The 23,029-nt window shown below is 37.9% G+C and overlaps 2 protein-coding genes and 1 long non-coding RNA gene across 24 annotated transcripts in view; 1 reads left to right on the top strand and 2 right to left on the bottom strand.

Annotated features, from left to right (window-relative positions):
• Window positions 1–14,836, bottom strand: part of LOC140770045 (putative acyl-activating enzyme 19) — a 30,791-nt gene extending 15,955 nt beyond the window's left edge. For 19 of the 20 annotated variants that reach the window (XM_073111003.1, XM_073111007.1, XM_073111002.1 and 16 more), the window contains exons 1-5: window positions 14,530–14,836; window positions 12,309–12,785; window positions 10,875–11,071; window positions 3,534–3,734; window positions 88–804 (exon numbers count right to left, since the gene is read on the bottom strand). In XM_073111003.1, the coding sequence (XP_072967104.1) occupies window positions 88–804; window positions 3,534–3,734; window positions 10,875–11,071; window positions 12,309–12,785; window positions 14,530–14,824 (1,887 nt within the window). In that variant the 5' untranslated portion in view covers window positions 14,825–14,836. Of the gene's footprint in view, window positions 1–87; window positions 805–3,533; window positions 3,735–10,874; window positions 11,072–11,595; window positions 11,634–12,308; window positions 12,786–14,529 lie in introns of those variants that run through there. The other variant, XM_073111024.1, reaches the window with a different exon arrangement.
• Window positions 14,837–15,073: 237 nt separating this feature from the next.
• LOC140770712 (uncharacterized) lies at window positions 15,074–18,564 on the top strand. 2 transcript variants are annotated; one of them, XR_012106041.1, is made up of 5 exons: window positions 15,074–15,323; window positions 15,577–15,782; window positions 16,073–16,284; window positions 17,006–17,051; window positions 17,986–18,564. It is a non-coding gene; the product is annotated as an uncharacterized lncRNA (long non-coding RNA). The 2 variants fall into 2 exon arrangements; XR_012106040.1 differs by lacking the exon at window positions 17,006–17,051 and having other exon boundaries at window positions 17,986–18,562.
• A 712-nt stretch (window positions 18,565–19,276) lies between these two features.
• Window positions 19,277–22,672, bottom strand: LOC140770246 (6-phosphogluconate dehydrogenase, decarboxylating 1). Of its 2 annotated transcripts, none has more exons than XM_073111330.1 (2): window positions 22,514–22,672; window positions 19,277–21,151 (listed from the first exon to the last, which is right to left on the bottom strand). In XM_073111330.1, the coding sequence occupies exon 2, from the start codon at window positions 21,143–21,145 to the stop codon at window positions 19,688–19,690; it is 1,458 nt and encodes a 485-aa protein (XP_072967431.1). In that variant the 5' UTR covers window positions 21,146–21,151; window positions 22,514–22,672; the 3' UTR covers window positions 19,277–19,687. The 2 variants fall into 2 exon arrangements, with proteins under 2 accessions (XP_072967431.1, XP_072967432.1); XM_073111331.1 differs by having other exon boundaries at window positions 22,489–22,641.
• Between the last annotated feature and the right edge of the window lie 357 nt (window positions 22,673–23,029).

The raw sequence follows: 23,029 nt of genomic DNA, 5'->3' as shown, positions 1-23,029 counted from the left end.
TAGCATTTTATAATGACCAATCTGTTGTTATTGCGGAAGCAAGAATTCTCTAATGGATACTATTTACAAGATAATAAATAACAAAACCTTTTTGATTATTTGCAAATGCACATCAGCCAGATTGTTCTCTGGATCACTCAGCAGCCTCTTCCGTGTATACTTGGGGCCTGATAACTTGGCATGATCTAATTTTCCAGAAGAAGATACAGGGAATGAATCAACACAGAAATAATAGCTAGGAACCATAACTGGTGGAAGTCTCGTAATCAGCCAAATTCTAACAGATAATATTATATCTTCAATCGGATTTCCTTGCGTAAATTGCTTAATCTCTTTCCCAAGTTCCACATTAGTTTTCCTCACAAAGTATGCCTCGAGATGGGAGGGTGTCCCATCATTTACATGAAAAATTACAGCAGCATCACTGATTTCAGGATGTTCCCTTAGGGTTTCTTCAACCTCCTCCATTGCAACACGTTGGCCATTGATTTTAATGATGCGGTCCTTCCTCCCAAGGAAAACAAGTTCGCCACTTTGCAAACTCCTGGCAAAGTCACCAGTTTTGAAGCATAATGGAGTACCAGTGCCTTCTGCAGGATAATCATCTCCAGGATCAGCTAAGTATCCTGCAAATAAACAGGCTCCACCAACATATATTTCACCTTCATAAGGTCTATCAGGTTCAGCAACAAGAAGAACATCGCAATTAGAAATAGGAACTCCAATAGGCACACTAGTTAGTGCCTCAGCTTCTAAAATCCTAGGTAAACATTTGCAATCAAAATATGTGCAGTCACCGGAAACCTGAAAATAATGGGCGATTATTAAGGAAAAATAAAATAAAAACAATGATACCTGATCATCCATAATATGTTTGCAGTGTGCCAGTTTACTTGTAGCAATATCTAGCATGATTTACAAGAAAAGAACCAACAAAAGATACAATCACTATTAAGTATTTACTGGGTAGAATTGATCAACTTATACAGGAGGGGGAATTAAACAGATGCACAACATGCATTGTACTATCTTTTTAAATCTTAAGCAGGAGCATTCTACATTACTTTTAGACTATTATCGGAATGTTTTCATGTGGCTCATTGACTTTGTAGAGAGAAGGTATTGTTTTCATTTGGCTCGTTGATGTATAGTGCCTCAAAGTCAGAGATGAAGACCAAACCTTGTATCAGAGGGTAACTTCTCTCCTTCTCATAGTTCCTCATATCTAGAGTAATTATTTGAAGGGTTGCCACTTGCTAGTGGGATGCATAAGACTATATTTTGTAAACTGTAAAGTCAATAATACAACCCACTAAATGGTCTACAATTTTCATGGCAATCCACTCTCATATTTTTGCCTAGAATGAGACTTTCACATTCAAATTTTAGAGGGTTAACAGCTAATAAAATGAACCTCTTTAGCAACCCACTTTCAAATAAAAAAGCTTGAAGTTAGAGAAGGAGAAAGAGAGGAGAAATAGAGGAGATTTTGAAGGAATTTAAGATTTCTTCTTCAGATCCCATAGAAAGGTAAATTTTTCTTTCATTATCTTAAGTATTACTTTTATTTTACATTTTAAAAACTAATTTGAGGTGTACAAATGGTAAATATAGTAGCTTTGTTGTTAGATCCATCATTTGTGGAAAAAAAAATTCTACATAGGTCTAGCCCCAAATTTTTTAAAAAAAAATCAAAATTAATATATCAACTAACGATGGCCGTGCCACAGGCACGACCCGTGCCGACCGCCGGCCGGCACGGCACGACACGGCACATGCTGCGGCACTTGCCAACCATGCCATAAAAAAAGGAGAGAAAAATGTATCACCTTGGCCATCGTCGTCGTCGCTCACCCGAGCTCGCCTCGGGTGCCCTAGCCGAGGGAGGGGAAGAAAGTGAGAGAGAGAGAGAGGGGTTTATCGGTTAAAACGTAAGTTGCGGATCCGATCTCTTTCTTCCCTTCCCTCGACTAGGGCACCCGACGCAAGCTCGGGTGAGCGGCGACGGCGTTAGCCAGCTGCGAGCAACAACGGCGTTGGCGAGCGGTAACGGTGACGGCCAAGGCCAGTGGCAACGGTGACGGCCAAGGCCAGTGGCAACGGCAACGACGAGCTCGACAACGAGGTCGATAGCAAAGCTATTAGGAGGGGTGCCGTGCAACACCCCTCGTGCCACGTGCCGGTACGCCGCCGGCACGGCAGGCCATCCATGATATCAACTTCATCCAAATTTTACTGAGCGGTAGCAAAATTCTTTAGGAACATATTGATTAACTCCTTTGATTTAAATCCAAATTTTACAATATAGGTTTATATATATATATATATATATATATATATATGTTCAAATTAAAAATATGTATAAGACCCTAAAAAGTATATTAGAAATGTGCAAGTATGCCACACTAGCAAAACCTTGTGCCGTGCCGACGGGGTACCGGCACGGCAATCCTTTATTTTATTCATTATAGGATGGTATAAAGTTATGGCAAGGACACTTTTACCCTGCCTGAAAAAACAACTTTACATCAGTGGAACCAATGAAGTGCACCTGTGACTGTGAACATATCTTGTCAGGCAGAAAAAGGTGGCTTACCAAATCTAGAAGGTAAGCCGATATTAACCGTATAGCAGTAACTAATGACTACTGCAATCATACAGAATTTACATCGATAAACATAAGCTCTAACATCAATTCCACAGTTCTAATGCCTGCTGAACAAGATCATCATTTTACTCATATTTCTCATGTGAGTTCAACATGTCATCAGATACCAGTTTCAAAAATCCTCTCTCATCAGCTTTCATATTTTAACACAAACATCAAATGGAGCATGCAAATGGCATCATTTGGTGTGACGGTAAGACATACACCTCCTTGCAACTAGGATGTCAAGTTTCAGGCCACGGAAATAGACCCTCAAGTAATGATGGTAAGGTTGCCTACAGCTTACCCTTTATAGACTTGCTAATAATGTCAGCAACTATTAAGCTTCATTAAGGCAATGTGATTGCTTTTTAAGAAAATATAAAAAATACAAAGGCCTAGTGGGCGATCGTTTCTTCTTATTTCTCTAAAGCTCTCACGAGTTCCTCTTTAGAATCCCTCTTTTTTTCTTTCTTCCCTTCCAGAATCCATCCCTTTAATCTGCTGACTATGTCTGCAGATTTCTGCTTCTTTAGTAAAGAGTTCAGTCGTTTACCAAATAAAAAGAATTACTTTAGGCTGCTACATCAGATTAGGGTCAATTGATGTCTTTGCTAGTTTATAATTAACATATTCCTATTATCATCACTCCTTGTTCATATGTATTCATAATCAGGCAAGTAATTGGACATTATGCCATTTATTTACAATTTGCAATCATAACATTAGGCATAAATATCTATGTAAAACATAGGCCAATTGAGCATATCACATACAAAACAGCAAGACCAGAAAAGTAATGCTCTTATGGAACTGCAAGATTCTCATAATAAGACATGAGTATAACATCAGACAAAATTTAACCTGCAAAAAGATTAGTTCTAACCTCTGTACTTCCATACAAGTTCAGCATGGTAGTTTCTGGCAGAATTTTATAGAGACGTCTCCATAAAGATATAGATAGAATCTCCCCACTAAGAATTATAAGTTTTATACAGTTATAACTTCGAGAAAAGGATCTCTCCAACAAAGGAAGAAGTGCCTTTATCAATGATGGGACAGTAGTCAGCCTTGAAATACCGTATGCCTGGAAAAAGGATGAAATTTAATTATGCCATGGGTCACAGCAAACAAGAAAATGATGTGTACAATTGTTTAAACTAAGACGCCACACCAGTGTCATATTAAGAATGATGATTGCACCAAATATCACAAGCTAACTGCTGCAACAAGGAATATGGGGGCCCCTGAGTTGGCAGCATCTCAGTTGCATTAGTATCAAAATCTTGGAACATCTTGCAGTCGAAGATTATGTAAATTTTCTTGAAAATGTTTCTCTTTTCCTATATGAAACTCAAATTGGATGGAAGACTTTCAAAAATATCGTTACAGGAATTAAGAGGAAGGTAAGGAGATTAATTTAGACAGTAGATGAACACGTCTTTCTTGGTGGAGGTTTGCTGAAAGGTCTGGGCGCTCTGCTAGGTCAAGGTCAAGGTTGTCTTCCTCCTGATTCATGGGTGAGGCTTCAGGTTCCCCAATCTGACTCTGCCAAAACTTCCATATCCGAGCAATGACTATGCTTCTATGACAAAGATGGGGAAGCTTGATGAGGTTTAGGGTGCTATTCCAGCTTGTTCTTGCCCTGGAACATGGCTCAAGTAGTGAAGGGGAATAGCCAAGCCAACATTAAGCACAAGCTTGGCTCTGAGAAGGCCTAGAAAAATCCCTCAAAGATATCCTGGACATGATTGTGGTTGACGATGAAGAGTGGGTTGAGGTTGATCCTGATGTGTTGCAAAATAGCTGGGAGGAATGAAGGTTTGGCTTATATAGCAAGTTCTTAGGAAGACATGTTCCTATTGAGGAGCTGCAAGTAGTTTTGCTTAAATATGATCAGTATTGGGGTCATTTCTGGTCTCCGATATGCAGGCAGGCTTTTACCTATTCCGGCTATCCTTGGAGGACAACATGGTCAGAGCCCTAATTGAGGAGACACCAAGCATAAAGGGGCAGGTTCTAAATCTCATAACTTGGAAGCCAAATTTTCAGGGCCTCAGAGGAGATCATCAAGTCTGCACCTGTTTGGCTAAGGATCGTCAACTTCCTACCCAAATATTGGATATTTGAGGTTCTAGCCAAGATAGGAGCTAGATCAAGTAAGACTCTGAGCATTGATGATACTACAATCTTTAGAGCAAGGAGTAGGTATGCTAGAATTTGTATGAATTTTGATCTGTCAAAACCATTGAAACAAGTCATTCCGGTGGGAATCAGCGACAAGAAACACAAGGCCAAGCTTATGTATGAAGACTCGCCCGATTTCTTCTTCACTTGTAGGCAGAATCGGTCATAATGTCACCTACTGTCCTGACCCACCAAAATGCAAGGCACTAGAGGAGCCGATATGCAGGACGGTGTTGGCAACGATCATTCCTAGTGTTCTAATATGTCTAATAAGTCGCAGAATAAAGTAAAGAAGAGCTTTGAAGAGGACCTGTTGTATGGTTCTTGGTTGCAGGTGGTCAGTGAACCCCGACCAGGTAGGCCGAGATATGGTCCCTCCGCCAAACATGGTGGTGGTATGGCAGGTCGAGGCCAAAGTGCTAGACCCACCACGGTTGTTAGCGAGCCAAACAAGTACCTCGGCCTTTCAAAACATGTCAAGCCGATGACGAACCAGCGTGAGCCCAAATAAGATAATGTCACAATTGATCGGACCATAAGGGTCATCGGGATCTGGGTGGGACCAAACCAAGTGCTGCGTTCGATAGGTCTGTCCAACAATCCAGGGTAAATCATATATCGTGGAAGGAAAAGTGGATGATTCCTTGGGGGTTAAAGGACAAATCAAGCCATTGGCCAATATAGCTACAGGTTGATCTTGTCCAATCGAAAGGCCCTAGACCCCTACAATGACTAGTACTACTAGCCTTACCTCTGCTAAGGATAGGAGCCATGAGGCACTTCCTAATGCTCTATTAGACTAATTGCGTGACAAAAGGGAATAAAATCTAGTTGTCGACCGACCCTTTCAACTCGAGCCTCAAGAAGAAAAAAAATGATATATATCGACTTTATCAGCTATATCAGTCGTATCGGACGCCTATATCAAATATTTCTCTCTTCACTATTGTTCTGTAGTAATACAAAAAAAGGAGTTTAAGAGTGGGTGGAAATAGAGAAATGAGAAGAAAAATAACATTCACCCGAGTTCATCAAAATGAGAAGAAAAACAACACTCACCCAAGTCTACCATACATAGTCTCTTGTCCTATGCTATCGTTGCTCGGTGGTTCCACTTATGACCATTGACAAAGTTGATAAGGCTGCTATAGCTTTCTTTCGAGTAAAAGGGTGAGAAGTCAAAAGGGTTACACCTTATCAAATGGAATGTGTGTTGGACGCCTATCAAGAATAGAAACTTGAGGGTTGGAAACTTGAGAAATGGTAAGAGTTAGTCTCGTTGTCCCTAGAGCCATGAGTCTTCTTCAGAATGATGGTAAACTATGATCTAAGTTGATGATTTCTGAGAATGGTGAGTACAACTTGTGACGGACCATCAAGTCCCCTGCTAAAAAGTCCTGCATTTTCAAGCATCTTGTCTATTTCATGACTCGTGTTCGTTCTGGGTTAATCAAATCGATTGGGGATGGCTCGGGCACTAAAGTTGTCTTGGACCCTTGGATTTTTGTACCCTCTTTGCTGCCATGCCTACTTTCATGAGGGTTAGTAAAGCGTTGGATAGAAAGAGTGTCAATTAGTTCATCTATAATCAGCAATGGAGGCCGAATAGAATCATGAAGTGTTTTTGGCCCAATCATGCCGGAGGTTATTTCATCCATACATTTACCTAGATTTGTGATGCCTAATTCTAAGTCTTGGACCCCCTCGCCTACAGGGTGCATGAACTTCTATAGCGCAGTATCTTGCTAATACTGAGTCTAGTAATGGACTATGGAGGTTGCTCCCAAAATTTAAAAGTTAAAAGTTATTATTGAGACAAACTGTCGTGAAATCGATTGCCTACAAAATCCAGATTGCACAATCTTGCCTCGGCCATGGACAAAGTTTGCCCTATTTGTAAAGAAGAGGATGAAACAGTTGGTCATCTTCTCTTTTCATGCCAAAAGGCAAATGAGTTCTGGTCAGCTAAAATAACATGCAAGTTACAGGTTCACATTGAGGAGTAGATGGCGTAAGGACAATTGGATAAATGAAGGACCAGCTAATGACAAAGAGGTCGCAAAGTTGACAAAGTGCAGTATTGGGCAAGGGATGTGAAAAATGTGGAAGGCAAGGAATGAGAAGGTTTTTCGACATAAATATCCTACTACAAGGCAGCTAGTATTCAAGAGAATCACCTTGGCCATTGAGGAATCCCAAAGCCGTCTATGGAGCAATCAAGACACCAAGGACAGTACACGGACAAACCCAACTGGGAGGAATACTATCAAAATCAACTCTGATGGATCATTTCAGCAATATTCAAACACTGCCGGAGCGATTGTCCCTACAAATGGCGGAGGAACTGTGGCTTTCACTAGTGCTATCAACATTTTAGCAAAAAGTCCTCTCCAAGCCAAAGAGGTGACGGTCTGAAGGGCCCCACTACTACAGCTAAGAAGAGTCTGAAGGACATCATCCTTCAAATAGATTCAAAAATCCAGCTCAAGGTCTTGTGTCAGCAACTTGCCAATACCTTGGCAAATCAAATACATTGCATCTGACATTTTACCTTTTGTATCCTAATTGATTAGCTGGCCTAGGAAGGGAGCAGGATTTTCGACTCATTGGATTGGTACATTACCCCTTGAGCGTCATAATTTGGTGTATAGGGAGCATTGTATCTGACATTTTAACTCTTGTATCCTTTTTTGATTCCTGCTTCCCTAACTGATTAGCCAGCCTAGGAAGGGAGCAGGGTTTTTGACTCATTGGGTTGGTTCATTACCCCTTGAGCTTCATAATTTGGTATATAGGGATACACCAGGTATCTCCTTAGGTACCCGATGTTCTTGCACCCTCTAAGGTAATATCTTGTCACTTTATCACACATAAAAAAGAATATCATCTAATATTGCTTCTTTTATTCTTTTCAGGGACACGCAGATGATGACCTTGACAATCTCTAACAACATAAATAACTAAATAAGTATTCTTTCCTTCAACAAGAGAAACAATTTTCTTAGCCGCACAACAAAAGTAAACAAAGTATAATACTGAAGTGTCAATTTGCCCCCATTTCCAAGTTTCAGGAGAATGGATTTGAGTCATACTACGCAAGTAGGATGGACTCTCCACTAAGCAAGTAAAAGTTGTTCAGGGGGCATATTTTCAGTAAATCAGGAATAACCTTTTGAAGATACTAGCAAGTCAGCAGATCATTTGAAAATAAACGCAACATGGAAGTTTCCCAAAAACTTTTGCAACCTCCTCTAGTGACATGTCCTTAAAATTCGGAAAAATTTTAGATCTCATCAATCTTGCCGAGTCCCATGACAATCTCCAAAACCTCCCCAACACGAGCTAAAAAATTGTTACCACTCCTCAACTTGATAGTCAACACATAAGTCATTAGGGAGATATTAAAATTGAGGTTTAGGAGAACTAAGGAAAAGTAACTAAAGAACTGGTAGACATGATCATAGGCTTGACCCGCCCAAATCCGGCCCGAACCTGTCCGATTTTAACCGGGCTAAGCCTGGCCAGAGCCCGATTTAGGCCCGATCCAATCCGAGCCCAAGATGGTAGTGAGCAGCATGGGCTAAGTCTTTGCCTATCCGGCCCGAATATCCGATTCACTACTCTCATTTATGGCCCAACCCATAATGCATGTATATTTCTATAACTTCTTTAATCCCACATTGGATATTTAGTAAACTATATATCAATATATAAGTATGTTCCCATGAAAAATAACCAAAATATCTTCATATAAGCCCATTAAACTCGGCCTAATAAAATATAATATTTTTTATATTTAACTCATTATGTTAGACCCATTATACCAAATCCAAGCCCAATATCTAATGGGCTAGTAGACAGTAACAGGGTAGAATATTCTAGCCCAGCCCGAACCGAACCTGGCTCGAGTAATTGGTGGGTCAGGCTGTAAACAAATATTTAAACCCGGTTGGCCCGAAAGGTCCGGCCAGAAACCCGACCCGGCCCGCCCGATGATCACGTCTAAGAACTGGTTATTTGCTTTGTATCGGGTTGCACCCACTAGCTAAGACATGTTCTCACAACAGGCTTCTCAATCAAGATATATTTCTCCACTTGTTAGCTCGAGCTTCATCTGGCATTACTTCCTGTTCAGATTATGTTTCTCATTTTTATCTCAAAAATGTAACTTGGAGCAAAAATCATATCTGAATAACTGGTTCATCCTTTAGTTCAATAACTTAACTCTATTTTAAGTTCATTTGACTCTTCTCTATTAGAGAATCTTTTCCGAGAGAGAAAAAGCAACCTCTACATCAAAAAATACACCGCCTTCATTTTTTTAAGTCTTTTCGCATCCAAAGGAACACATAAGTTGCCCTCTAGTTGAATGAGCCAAAATTGCAAATAATGTGGTAGAGAGGTCTACCAAGTACCAACATGTTTCACTATATATTTGATAGAAATTCTCTCATATTTTCCCAATTTGAGCATGGGCAATAATCCAATAACAGATAACTTTTACAAGACTAGTGCCAGGTCATGAATTATGTCCTTTTCTCATGAAGCCTTTCAAATTGGAGTTGAGATCCACTGACCCTATGTAGAAAAAGATAGAGATTCTCCCATTATTGAATGAATGAAGTAATTTCACTCATGGTTTCAAATTTCGGCCAATCCCGAGTGGGATCAGCGAAAATGGATTCATGGACTGGTTTCGACCGATACCCGATCCGTATCGGGTCAAGATCGGCTGTACCGGCCAATCCCGCCCAATATGGACTCTCCCTCTCTCTTCTCTCACTCCATCTCTCTTCTCTCTCTATTTTTTTCTTTTCATTTCTATTCTCACCAGTACCCCATCTCTCTCATTTCTCTCTACTCTCTCCCTCTAGCATCTCCCTCTCTTTCTTTTCTCCAATCTCTTTCTCTGTCTCTTTCTCCTTCAATCGCTGTTACTGTAGCAGACAATCTACTACAATAATAGAGAGTGAGATAGAGAGTGGAGAGTGAGAAAAAGAGAGGAAGAAAGAGGTTGAGAGGAAGTAACAAAGCAACAAGAGAGGGAGGACAAGATTGAGAGGGAAAGAGAAGGGAGAGAAGAAATAAAAAAAATTAGAGAAAAAAAATTACCTTACTACAATAAGAGAGGGAGGAAGAGAGAAAAAGAGGGAGAGACAAGAAATAAAAAAAAATTGTCTTGTGGCAATAAGAGAGAGAGAAAGTAGAGAAAAGAAAGGAAAAAAAATTAGAAAAAAATAAATTTGCCTTGACAATAATAGAGTAAAGAAGGAAAAAAGAGAGAAGAGGAAAGAAAAGGGAGAGTCAACTCGATATTCATCAAAGTTTTGAATAAGTTAATATAATTTTTAGTTTTTAGACTTTATATGTAAATAATTATTAATTTCTTATCATTTTTCTTAATTTATAGAAGTTTTTCCAGATTTTTAAGTAATATTTAGAAATTCTATAATTAAAAAATAGTCCAATCAAATATGGGCGGCCGATACGTATCATTTTTCTGAATAGCAATCCCGATCCTGATACCAAGTTTTGGAACCTTCATTTTACTTGCCCATCTCATTTTTCTTCCTATCATAACCTATTTATGGGCTTTCTACATCAATTAAGCTTCCCTTTGTAGCAATTATCAGAAGCGGAATAGAGCTAAGAACTTCCTTCAAGAAAAGATGAGAAGGGTGGAAGTCTCCCAAATGGGAATGAAGGTCTTGAAATTTCTCCGTTACCAGAAAGTGATGGAACACAACAACGCTATGTTATAGTCTGGTCATATGTTGATGAGTTGAATAATCCATAGCACCAACAAAAACTAATTCACATGATATTAATTGTGCATATCTGTTCCTTTTTCTCAAGGGATAGTCACACAGATAAGTTAATTTTGTCAGAGAAGAACAAGATGCATGTTTACTGAAGAGCAATTATTTTATAAAGATAAGCCCAACAGAAAAGGAAAATATTATTAGAATTATCTGAATTCACTTAAGTAATTATTTCGACAGCCAACAGCTATCATAGTACCTTCATGTTTGTGGTTTACCTCAATAAAATTGACCAGATATGTCGGATTAGTCTTTAACTTGTCAAAAGGAGGAATGACAAGCATGGTGCAAGTCAAAATGGCACAAAGGAATTCCTGAATATGATCAACAAAGCTGATAGATGTTTTGAACAATAAAATATCCTCCATACATAGTGGAATAAGTTCTTGCAACCAGGAGAAGCGATTTAGAAGACCTAAAAGAGTCCAGGAAGAAATAAATGCAAGAAGTAAGAGTCAGGACAAATTGCTTTTTCTTTGAAAAAATAAGCAATATTTATAAAACTCTAGTAAAGCCATATCTGGAAAATGAATTGTAAGAATAATTGTTTTACCAAAAATTTAGATGATCCAACAACATATTTGCATGATGATATGTATCTGCACAAACAGATATGTGGCTGTACATACATATACAATGCATGTACATATGTAGACATCTAGAATTAGCATGGACGCATGAATAGATAAAAAAAATTAGAAAATATGTACCAGGTAGAAGAATATCTTACTACTGCATGAAATTATCGGAGACGTATTGTAATGGTCCAAAGTTTACTCAGTTGGTTACATTATCTCAAATCAATCGATGTACATTAAAAGGATAAATATGGATCTCTAGCAAGCAAAAGTCAAGATTTGAGAATTAGTCAGGATTGATCAGTCAAACAGCTCAACAAAAAAGATTGGTTCTCTGTTTTCACTTTACCACTTTCAGTACCTTTTGATGACTTTGTAATTGCCTTCATTTTCACAGCCCTACAAGAAATTGAAGAAGTAGGGATGCATAAAGCCTATGAAATTATTAGTGTATGTATTAGCAAAGTGAATCAGATTTCTGATTACAGTGAATTTAATGTTATATAATAATCTATTAACTGTACATCAACTTGTGTTTCAAAGAGAATGTATGCCAAGTAGGAAGAGTATATCGAGAAAATAGGAAAATGATAATTCAGACCAAAATCTTTAAGAATGATAAAAAAAAAAAGAAGCTTGCTTTAATAAAGAAAAATCTTTATTAAATGCTAATTGACCCACAATCAACTGCTGATACATTTCTCCATAAAAGATCCTAGCTACTTCACAAATATCTTGTAATAGATCTTCTCATATATTGTGATTGTTTACAGGACTATAAAACAATTAAAAGAATCAAAGCTACAACTATCAAGGAAAATTATGTAAGAAATGTGATGGAAATTCCTTGTACGAAGGAGTATGAATGGAAAGGAGAACAATTGGACAAAGGGTAAGCAAATATAAACGGCACTCTTGCTTCAGAGAGATATGAGAGAACATCCAAAGAAATTCGAAAGTTGGCAAAATAAAGGAGAGGGTAAGCACAAGTATAATCAATTCATAGACAGAAAGCATATTAAATTCAAAACATCAAATAACACATATGTATGGTTCATGCAGAACGTATCGCACCTGATTCTGTGCCACAGACACCCTTCGGTTTTCCAGTGGAACCAGAAGTATACATCACGTAGCAAAATTTCTGTGGCTTCCTACTTTTCTCACATGGCCAGACTAGATCAGACTGATCAAGCTGCCGCTCAACAAGTGCTCTCCTATTTAAATAGAAAACAGAGAGAGTACTCATGCCTGCAAACTGATGAACTGCATAGAAGCCTTGACTTCCTTCTGAAAGAGAAATCTGACTGATGATAATGAGAGAAGCTTTTGAAGAAGAAACAGCTGATAGTTTTCTTTCCTGTGACCATAATGGATCTAATGGCAAGAATGCCTCCCCACATCTAAGAACTGAGAGAACCGCAACAATATATTCAACTGAAGGGGGAGCATACACTCCCACTATTTGAGGCACTCGATCTGTCCCAGTGCTTGAAATTTCCTTTTTAGCATCTGAGCCAAAGCATGATGCACTATACATACTGGAATGACCTGTAGTTTCAACTACAAGATTAAGCATTCTTCTCTTCTTTTTGATAAATAAAATGACTAGACTAATCATTCAGCAGTGATGAAGCAAAACAATTCAGACTACTATATTTCTAAAGTTTCTCTTAACTGTCCAACCCATGGTTTCATTTTAGCAGTTCCACACTTCCATCGCAAGCTCGAAATCATGGAGTTTTTTTGAATCAAAAGCCTCAAGAACTAGTTCAACAATAAGTGCGTAAAGTGTAAACTGTTCTTTAACAAACCATAAAAGATTTGGCTTTTTGCAATTGTGCCACATAAATTCCATGCCAGTAACCATGGCATTGAATCAGATTACTTGAGGGTGAAATCTTATCGGTATTATCCAATATCCATTTACTGTAGTTCAGATCTTGACATTTTCTTTTTTCAGAAATTCTTGACTGAGTCTACTGTCAAGGTAAGACATATGGTTCAGTTTGACATAACAGCTCCAACTTGAGAGGTATTAACCAACAAATATTCCGTTCTTTCTTTTACTGCCATGCTTGTTTTTCTCTTCATTCCAATAATTAGACCAATTCTACTCTATTTTACTATTAAGTCCGGTCGGAAAAAGTTGGCTTCAACCTTCATGTAAATAAAGTAAGATTCATATCTATTAGATTCCAATTAATCATGATGCTTTACATATTCTTTGAAAAATGGAAGGCTCAATCTAGAAATAGTAATAAGCATGGCTTAAACTAAAATAAATTAATAATGCAGATTGAGAAATGAAAATTTTCCTTGTTTAGAAACAAGTTCTAGAAAGTTGATATTAACTCTTTGGAAATTTTCAGAAGTACCCTTACATGTACTACTTTTCTAGTATTTTTCAGAAAGTTCTTATTGTGTCCCAACATCTGATTCGCTCCCTCTGAAACCGATTGGGTGATTTACTATATTCCTACTTGTCATTGTCTGAACTGTGAAATGTAAGAAAAATCCTCTGTTATCCTTTTATGCATTTGGACAAATTTTGATTTGATCCATGTAAATTTTTCTCCTCAACTAGTTCTACCTTGAACTAAATAGAAGGCACACTTCTAGCAGCATGGCAATTAATTTTTCATGTAATCTGAACCTAAACTCAGGAAAGAACTTGTAATGATAAAAATCCATAACCACATGGTTTCAACTATGAAATATGTTTGAAGTTGGCATTGCATTGCATAAGATTTAATGGCTATATGGGAATAAGGCAAGTTTAGTTTTGAACTTCATATTGAAAATATACTAAGAATAACAAATAACTGCCTTATCTATAGAACCCAAGATTGGGAGAAGATCACATTTAATAGCCACAGCGAGCAATAGTTTTTTAACTCAACCTTCAAGATAAGCAGTGTATAAAGCTTGAAGGCTACACAGAGCGCATAATGGTAAAGTCTGAGGAATTTTCCATGTTCTTTCCTTGGCAGAAAAAGGACGGAGATATTCTTTCTCATAAAAAGAAGACCATAGAGCCTATTTTGCCAAAGAAATTACCAAGAACCATAATTGTTCTCGCGTCTCGAATTGATAGAATCTAACTTGCAAGAACAGAGAAGAAAACAGACAAGAAACCACGAAGGAATCAGAGAAACCAAGAATCAAGACTTCTCACCACAAATCGTCCTCAGCTCGAGTAGGCCCAAAGAGACTCGAAGGGAGAATAATCTAAATCGGACGAGCATGCAAGAGAAGAGACAAGAAACCACGAAGGAAGAATAGAAACCCTAACCTTGTTTCCGGACAAGATCGGGATCATCGCCTCCATCAAGAACCCTTCTGATACGGCGGCTGAGAGATTCCACGGCCGAGAGGATCTCACCGCAGGTGAAGACATCGTCGCCGGGGTATAACGGCGGCCAGGCCGATCCTTTGGCGGAAGAAACTTCCTCGGCATTCCTCTCGATGCCTCCGGATGGGTGAATAACGGCGATTCGCCTAGGGTTCCGTGATGCCGACCGGTAGAACTCGTGGGAGATGCAGCAGAGCTTCTTCTTCTCCTCTTCTTTACCACCTCCAACAGACATCCCTCTCCAGATACAACGGCCCTCCAACCTTCGAATCGGCTCTCCTCTATTTATATGCAACAAATGAGTCGGGTCCGGGTTGGATAAAAGCCATGGACCCAAACCCGGAATCCCATTGGAGTCATACTCACACTGGAATAATAATAATATAATATATTCTCAAAATAATAATAATTATTATTATTATTATATATATATATATATATATAATAACTCCGACTTGGAATCGGATATTTCTCGAGGCCAACAACAAGAAGGTGTCCTTCCCTCCTAATCGCCCAAAAATCTAACCAACTGCACAGGAGAAAATTTACCGTTGAGGTTCTTCTTCCCAAGAACTGGCCCCAAAAGGTGAGATTTTTAACTCCCAGAATCAAACCCTAGATTCAAAACTATGGTGAAGATTTCCAATACAGAAGGATTGAGTTTAAACCGGCCGGCTGCAAAGGTGTTACGGATTCGTATGGAAGGAAAGTTCCGAGGGACCGATAAAATTATGGTAAGGCATTTCGTCTAATACGAAACTATGTTTTTATTCACTCTTTTTTCTATTATACGTAGACTTTTGGTGGGACTCTCTGATTTGTTTTTATTAAAAACATGCTGTTGGGGATCACATTGAAAAATTGTAGAAGATTTCTATCTTATAGATAGGCAGTAGTTTGGATTTATCTTCTTCTCCTTTTAAGTTCAAATGATCAAATTCTCATTCAGTGAATGATTTTTTTATTCTTGCTGTTCTTTCTATGCAGAGATTTGTACCCAGGAAGAAAGAGTCATTGAGGAGAAGCAGGGTGTCAGAAAGCAATTCTTAACTCAGAAGCAACGGTGCCAATTTTGCTTTGAGAGCCCATATAGGACAAATTTTCTTGTTGTTTCTGTAGGAAACTTCACATATCTACCGCTACCTCAGAGGCAACCTCTTGTGGACGGACACTGCATTATTATACCTTTGCAGGTTAGACTACTAACGATGATTTTTTACACTTTAAAGAGTGTTCAGCACCTTTCACTTTTAGGTCTATATTTGTCAACTGTTATTTAGAAGTTTTTCTCTTAAAACATCATATTGATTGGTCTCCTTTATATGTTTTCTACAATCAAAACTCTCTACTTTATTTCTATAGTTACTGTTCCTTCTAAGAATAGTCTGCTAAGATTATTTTATTTTCAACATATATTCTTTTGTTGTTATCCTTTTCATTGTAGAAGGATGATTTGACTAATGTCATTTTTCTATCAATACAGCACGAGGCTGCAACCAGAACGGTCAACCAACACATTTGGGTTGCAATACGAAACTTTTAAGAAGTGTCTATTGAAGATGTTCGCTAATCAAGGGAAGAGCATTGTTTTTTTGGAAACAGTTATTGACATGGCAAAGCAACGCAGAATTGCTTGATTGAGTGCATCTCTGTGCCATATCAACTTGCAGAACAGTTACCCATGTACTCAAAAAGGTTAGCCACTTCAGACATCTTTATGAATTTATGACTCAGAATTCTGCAACTTTTACAATTAAGCTACTTACATACCATTTCATTTTCAGATATACTTTCAGTATACTCACTGATCTTGTTACATAATTGGCTTGTTATTGGTTCTGCCATTCTTAATTTCTTTCGGCATATCCTTCTTATTATTTCTAAGTAGTCTTTGCGTACTGCAATCTGCATCCCTAGAATTTGTCCAATTTCTCATCTTTAAGTTCATTGTGATATTCTGACTTAATGAGAGTAGATCTTAGATAGTACACTCTCTTTGCTGAAAGAGTAGCAGTAGAACTATGGTGGTTATTTCTTTTTTTTATTTCTTTTTCAATTCCCTTTGGGTTTTGCATAATGACTGATTAAAAGAAGAGAGTTGGTATCATTCAGGTTCTCCTATGAAAATAAGAACGCAATGTAGTTTTTGTTCTTTTATCATTGACTTAGTTTTCTTTTGTAAAAGAGATAGTATCAAAGTGTATCACCAGTTCTTATAGGAGATTGAGAATTGTCTTCTACATAAAGATAAATATCAATTAAATTTATATATTTGCTTGTTACTATATTTTCTTCTACTTCCTTTTTGCCCTAGAGAACATTCTCTCATTCTATATTATCATATGTGTAGGATATCAAATTGTTCTCATTCTGCTTTGGCTTATTTGTGTATTAATTTGGATATATACATGTGTAGGGATTTTGGAGAGGCTTGAGATGAATATGCTATATCTGTGACATTGGTAGGTCTTTGCATCTTCCAACTGACCTTTTAGGTTCCCTGGCACAAGTGGTTTATGCCTGGATTTGTCTTTGCATGGAAGGTTGTAATTAAGTTGACTGCATGTAGCAAAATTTGTCCAATCTTTGCATGGGGCTTCCTCTCTCTTGCAGTGATTAGCAAAGTCCATCTTTTGTTGTCATCTTCTAGCAATTTTACAGTAGTTGTATATTGTATTGGTTGTAGCCTTTTAAGTTTGTTCAGAAGGGCATTTAGGGTCCTTCACTCTTGTTGATACATAAAATGAATATATTTCTTGTTTACATTGATCGAAGTTCTTCTTGCTTTGTGCTACTTAATAGTTATTTTTGGAAATAATATCCTGATTCACTTCAAATAATTACCATGTTATGTTGGTATTCTCTTTTTCTTTCTTGACCTGCCAGGCCATTTTAAGTTGTTTCATGGTTTGAAGCTCGATTCTAGCCTATAACTATAAGTATGATGTTTCTCTTCTTTTTTTCTTGTCAAGTTGCCTCTCCTGATAGGTCATTTAATTTTTAAGTTGTCTCATCTTTGAATATTGATCTAGTCCTTGGTTCAAAGTAAATTATTATGTGTGTAAGTTTTCTTTAATGGTTAAGAAGAATGAGTGCCTGTTTTAATTACTTGGTCAGCATTTGCACCATGCTCGCATTCAATTCCAATTTGTTAGATTGTTTTTAATCATATAATGTTCTATATTTATCCCTTTAGATTGATCTTTTGGATCTCCAAATTTACTACCTAGGGATCCTTTACTTTCTTTTATGTGTTCTCTAACTTGTCATTTTTCAATCTTTATATCCTGGTACGTGAGCAGAACTCTGAATGTGTACACTTGAAGAGAAAATTGACTTGCAAAATGCATTGTTTTATAAGTTATAATTGTTCCTTTTTTTTTACCTGTCCTTCAGGCAATTGATGAAGCCAGAGAAGAATGAGGTTAGCATGACATGAAGAAGCTGATCCCAACAAGTGGTAATCTGCAACAAGTTATACCTGAAAACTTAGCGTACTTCCATGTCAAATTCAGTCCAGACACGAGATTCGTCCATGTGATCGATGATGGTAGCAAGTTCAACAACAGTTTTGGGTTAAATGTCATCAGAGGATGCTTTGCCTGACAGAGGAGGACATGTGCCGTCGCTGTAGGCATGCGCCAGTGGAGAAGCAAAAACAAGCATTCATGACATTCCTCCAGGAATGGGAGCCGTTTGATTGGACAAGAGAGCTTGATCAGTTGTAAATATGTGAATATGTGGTGGGATGAGCAATTCTTCCTTTTTTTTGTGGAATAACCTGATCAGCAATCTGTTCCGTAATGTTAATTCTGTTCTTAAATTAATGAGTTGATGTCATGAACTTTTCATCCATGGTGGTTGTGAACTATTATCCCTGTACTTTCAGCATCCCTGGCACTTCAATTGTATTTTGAAAGATGGAATACAGTAGAATACAAAGCATTCTTTGATTTCTTCCCTCTTTTCTCTTCTCATTCCATTCCTTTAAAAGATTTAGTGTGCTATCTATCTCCCCATCATTTTATGCTGTCAGAACTCAAAAGACCTATTCATTTGTCTCAACATGAATGAGTTGATTTCCTTGATTCTTGTCAATTTTTTTTCCTATGGATGGCTAATGAAAAGCAGGAGACTAGAAAGTGTGGGAAAAAAATATACACCCCTTCCTATCCTAAATTAATGCAGTCATAAACCTATTTGTCAGCAGCCAAAGCTAATTCTTAGACTTAATTTAAGGGATATAATATTTTTCAGAACAAAGATTACCATTGCTGCCATTGACAGAGCAGCTACACTTATTCTCGAGTTAAATGACAACATACTCTTTTCTATAGTCTTCTAAAAAAACCCCTATATACCCTCTAGAATCCTCCACTCCAACAAGCATATTAAACATAAGATTCAACTTCAACGATTTAAGAGAAGGGCAATGCACACTTTCCTCATCAAACTAATCCATGCTAGTCTTCAAGCATCTAGCTGGATGACTTGTATTGACCTTGCTCTACGTACAGATAACAGAACTCCTAATCACCGGTAAGCTATAGTGTGTATTATAATATAAGATGCAGAGATCAACATACTGCATGATAACCTACTTTAACAAAAATAACTTTTGAAAACACTGACAGTACAATGGTGTACATGGCCTTGGGAAAAAATAACAAATTGCTAAGAAGTGATAGAAGCAAAAGGACTTATTTTATGGATTTCAGAAAATTATGCAGTACTTACAATTTTGGAAAACGGTAACGAATAGAAGCATCATCTTGAATATGGCAAGATTCAAGTCACCAGAAACAGATAAGATATAGCAAGCTGAAGCAACAGACTATGCTTCTTATTTTTACATATAGTGCAAAAGGAATTACTGAAACAACTACAATGAACTTCCCAAGTTCATCATCCAGGTTAGGGAGTCGAATTGGAAAGGATCTACCAGGATACAGAAACCAAAACACAAGAAGCTTCAGAAGCAATGCCGTAAGAGAGGTGATTCAAACAGGTGGTTCTCATGGGCTATGAAGTTAAGAACCTTTAAGACAATCTCAAATTTTGAGTTCTAAATATCAGGTTACACTCATTAAGTCGAATCTCAGTTCTTTGACTGCTGGGCAATCTTAAACCATTCTGTGTGGAATGATCCTGGTACATCAGTCCTCTCATAGGTATGAGCTCCAAAATAATCTCTCTGAGCTTGGACCAGATTAGCAGGCAGCCTTTCTCGCCTGTAGCTGTCAAAATAAGCCAAGCTTGCTGACATACCTGGGGTGCTAATACCATAATTAATAGCAAGACAAACAATTCTCCGCCAAGCAGCTTGCCGATCTAACATCTCCTGAGCAAATTCAGGGTCCACAAGGAGGTTTGCCAGATTTGGGTTTCGGTCATATGCCTTCTTGATGCGATCCAAGAAGATGGCTCGGATGATGCACCCACCCTTCCATATCCTTGCAAGCTCACCCAGGTTGAGACCCCATCCTTTCTCTATGCTCTTGGCTCTTATAATATTCATTCCTTGTGCATAGCTGCAAATCTTTGAAGCATAAAGAGCTTGTCTCACATCATCAATCAACTTCGCTTTGTCAACGGGCTCACTGCTCAATATATCAGTGAAACCACCTGATTGGAAAACTCTAGCAGCTGCAACTCTTTCCTCCTTTAATCCGCTGAGAAACCTTGAATCCAAAGATGCTTCAATAGTAGGAGCAGCTACTGATAAGTCAGCTGCTTGTTGAACAGTCCATTTACCAGTTCCTTTCATCCCAGTCTTGTCCAAGACCTTGTCTACCAAATGTCCTTCCCCCTTGTCATCCTTAATTCCAAAAATGTCAGCTGTGATCTCAATCAAGAAACTAAGAAGCTCACCCTTGTTCCACTCAGCAAAAACTTGTTGCAATTCATCATTAGAAAGCTTCCCGACTGATCTCAATACATCATAAGCTTCAGCAATCAGCTGCATATCACCGTATTCAATTCCATTGTGAACCATCTTTACAAAATTTCCTGACCCCCCGGTACCAATATAAGTAACACAGGGACCACTGTCAGGAACTTGAGCAGCCACTTTGAGAAGAATGTCTTCAATGTACTTGTAGGCCTCAATGGACCCTCCAGGCATCAAAGATGGTCCATGACGTGCACCCTCTTCTCCTCCAGAAACACCCATTCCAAGATATAGAAGGCCAAGCTCAGCCATTGCCTTCTCTCTTCTCTCTGTGTTTTCGTACCATTCATTGCCCCCATCTATAATGCAGTCACCCTTCTCCATGTGAGCAGAGAGGGTTGCTATTGTTTGGTCCACAGGTGCTCCGGCCTTTACAAGCATGATGACGACTCGTGGCTTCTGGATTGAATTTATAAAGGATGCAGGATCATGGAATCCATAGAGGGGTAGGTTTCCTTCCAGCTTGGCACGTTCTACAGTCTCATCGACCTTTGAAGTAGTCCGATTGTAGACAGAGATGGGGAAGCCCTTTTCTGCTATGTTGAGGGCAAGATTCTGGCCCATGACAGCAAGGCCGGCAAGTCCAATTCTTGTTAGAGTCGCCATCTGTATCTGGCAAAGATGTTCCACAAGTATCAAAAAATGTCACTGATTTTGCACAATAGTAGGTCTAATATTTGAAGAAGCAAAGACAAATAATATCCTCTCATAAGTACGTATTGGAACAATCCGAAATGCATGTTACCTGATGATGTAATATCCTATGCAAACAGTTTCTACAATTTAGTGCAGTGCATCTTTCATGATCAGTGGTAATGCCAAAGACCTTATTTCTACACAACTTTGTGCAACAACTACAGTTGAACACCACAAAAGCAAGCCAATTATATTTCAAGATTGCTTTCAGAAATTATCTAAAGAAGCGAAAACAGTAGCATGATAGAAATTCTCCCATGAATACGGACAGGAGTAAGATGTAGGTCCTACTTTTACAAAGAATGTCTAAGCTTTTTTTTCTGAATGGCGCATTAATCCGGGTAGGTATTTTAACCTAAAAGGAGAATTTAAATGATAGATACCATCTGTACTAGGCAATTTTCTACTGCGATTTTGTTTCGCAAATATTAGAATGTGATCCACAAATAAGACCACACTATAACAAGAGTTAACCCCTGTGGCTCATATAGTGGAAACAAGAATCATGAAGGCAAAGAGTTCTTTTTATCAGTCTTATAACACCAAAATTAAAAACGGAAATCTTTCAGTACCCCAACTGACTGGATTAGCGTAACATTTTATTCAAAATTATCCAACAAGAGATGACATATGTGGATATCAATTGAGAGAGAAAAAATAATAGCAATAAATCAAAGTCAAACAACATGATACAGAAAATTTACAAAAGATCCATCATTTGTGATCTGACTCAACTTTCCCTTTTCATGACCTATGATCCATAGACTCCATCAGAGGAAAGATAGACCAAAAAAAAAAGTATATATATCTGACCTAAGAAATTGGACCAAGAGTTGCATCAACAGCATGTTTGATGGTATACAAAAGATGATCCACCGACACAAATTCCAACTTTCTTACAAAAGATGGTATAATGGATCTAAACAAATTTTTGCTCCTGATGGAGTTCTGTTTGCCATCTAACCGAAGCCCCTCGAAAAAAAAAACATACCAAGAGATATCATTCACGGTAAAATAAAATAAAATAAAATAATCCAATTCAGTAACTACCCATCACAGCATCACAAACTTCCCATCCTAGCAAAAATCGCTCATTTACTTACAAAACACTATGTAATCCATAGGCAAAACCCGATCAATAAAAATCATCATATTTCACGATCTAAAGAAGAAGACTCAGAGAATCACTAATCCAAAGGCAAACAGGTAAAGAAAAGAAAATTAAATAAAATGAGCTTTAATCAACAAAATACCCAATTCAAAGAGAGGAGGTCCGACCTGATCTTCCGCAATCTCTCTCGCGAATGCTGGGATTAGGTTAGATTCTAATTGATGACAAATCAACAACCTTTATAGGTGAGAGTCCACCAAGAGCAGGTGGAAATTTTATATTACCACGTCCAAATTTTCACAAATCCATCCCCTTGTGCTTAGCTTTCGATTAAAGAAGACTGTTTTTTTTTTGTTATTATTAATAGGGCGATTGAGAGATACTCAGACTCTACCAAACTTTTAGTCAATATAGTAAATTGCATAGTCTAAGTTTTAAGTTATATGCTCCTAAAACAATTGCTCCTAACCAAACGCCGTCGAAACTTGCTCTAAACCGTCGCGCTGTCGAGTTACTCTTATAAGTCAACCACACTACCAAGTCGTCAACCAAGTAAAGACGTTAAGTCAAGCAACAAAACTATCAAACCACCAAACAATTTCTCTATAGTATTGTTTGAATAATTTCTTCACAGTATTATTTAGGGTTCAAGTTTAGATTTGGTTTTTTTTTTTTTGAATGAA

This window comes from Typha angustifolia, chromosome 11 (assembly GCF_048772165.1).
Source record: "Typha angustifolia cultivar Huaian chromosome 11, ASM4877216v1, whole genome shotgun sequence".
Classification (NCBI taxonomy): Eukaryota; Viridiplantae; Streptophyta; class Magnoliopsida; order Poales; family Typhaceae; genus Typha; species Typha angustifolia.
The sequence above is the reverse complement of the archived record's forward strand: the minus strand, read 5'-3'. Positions and strand labels throughout refer to the sequence as shown.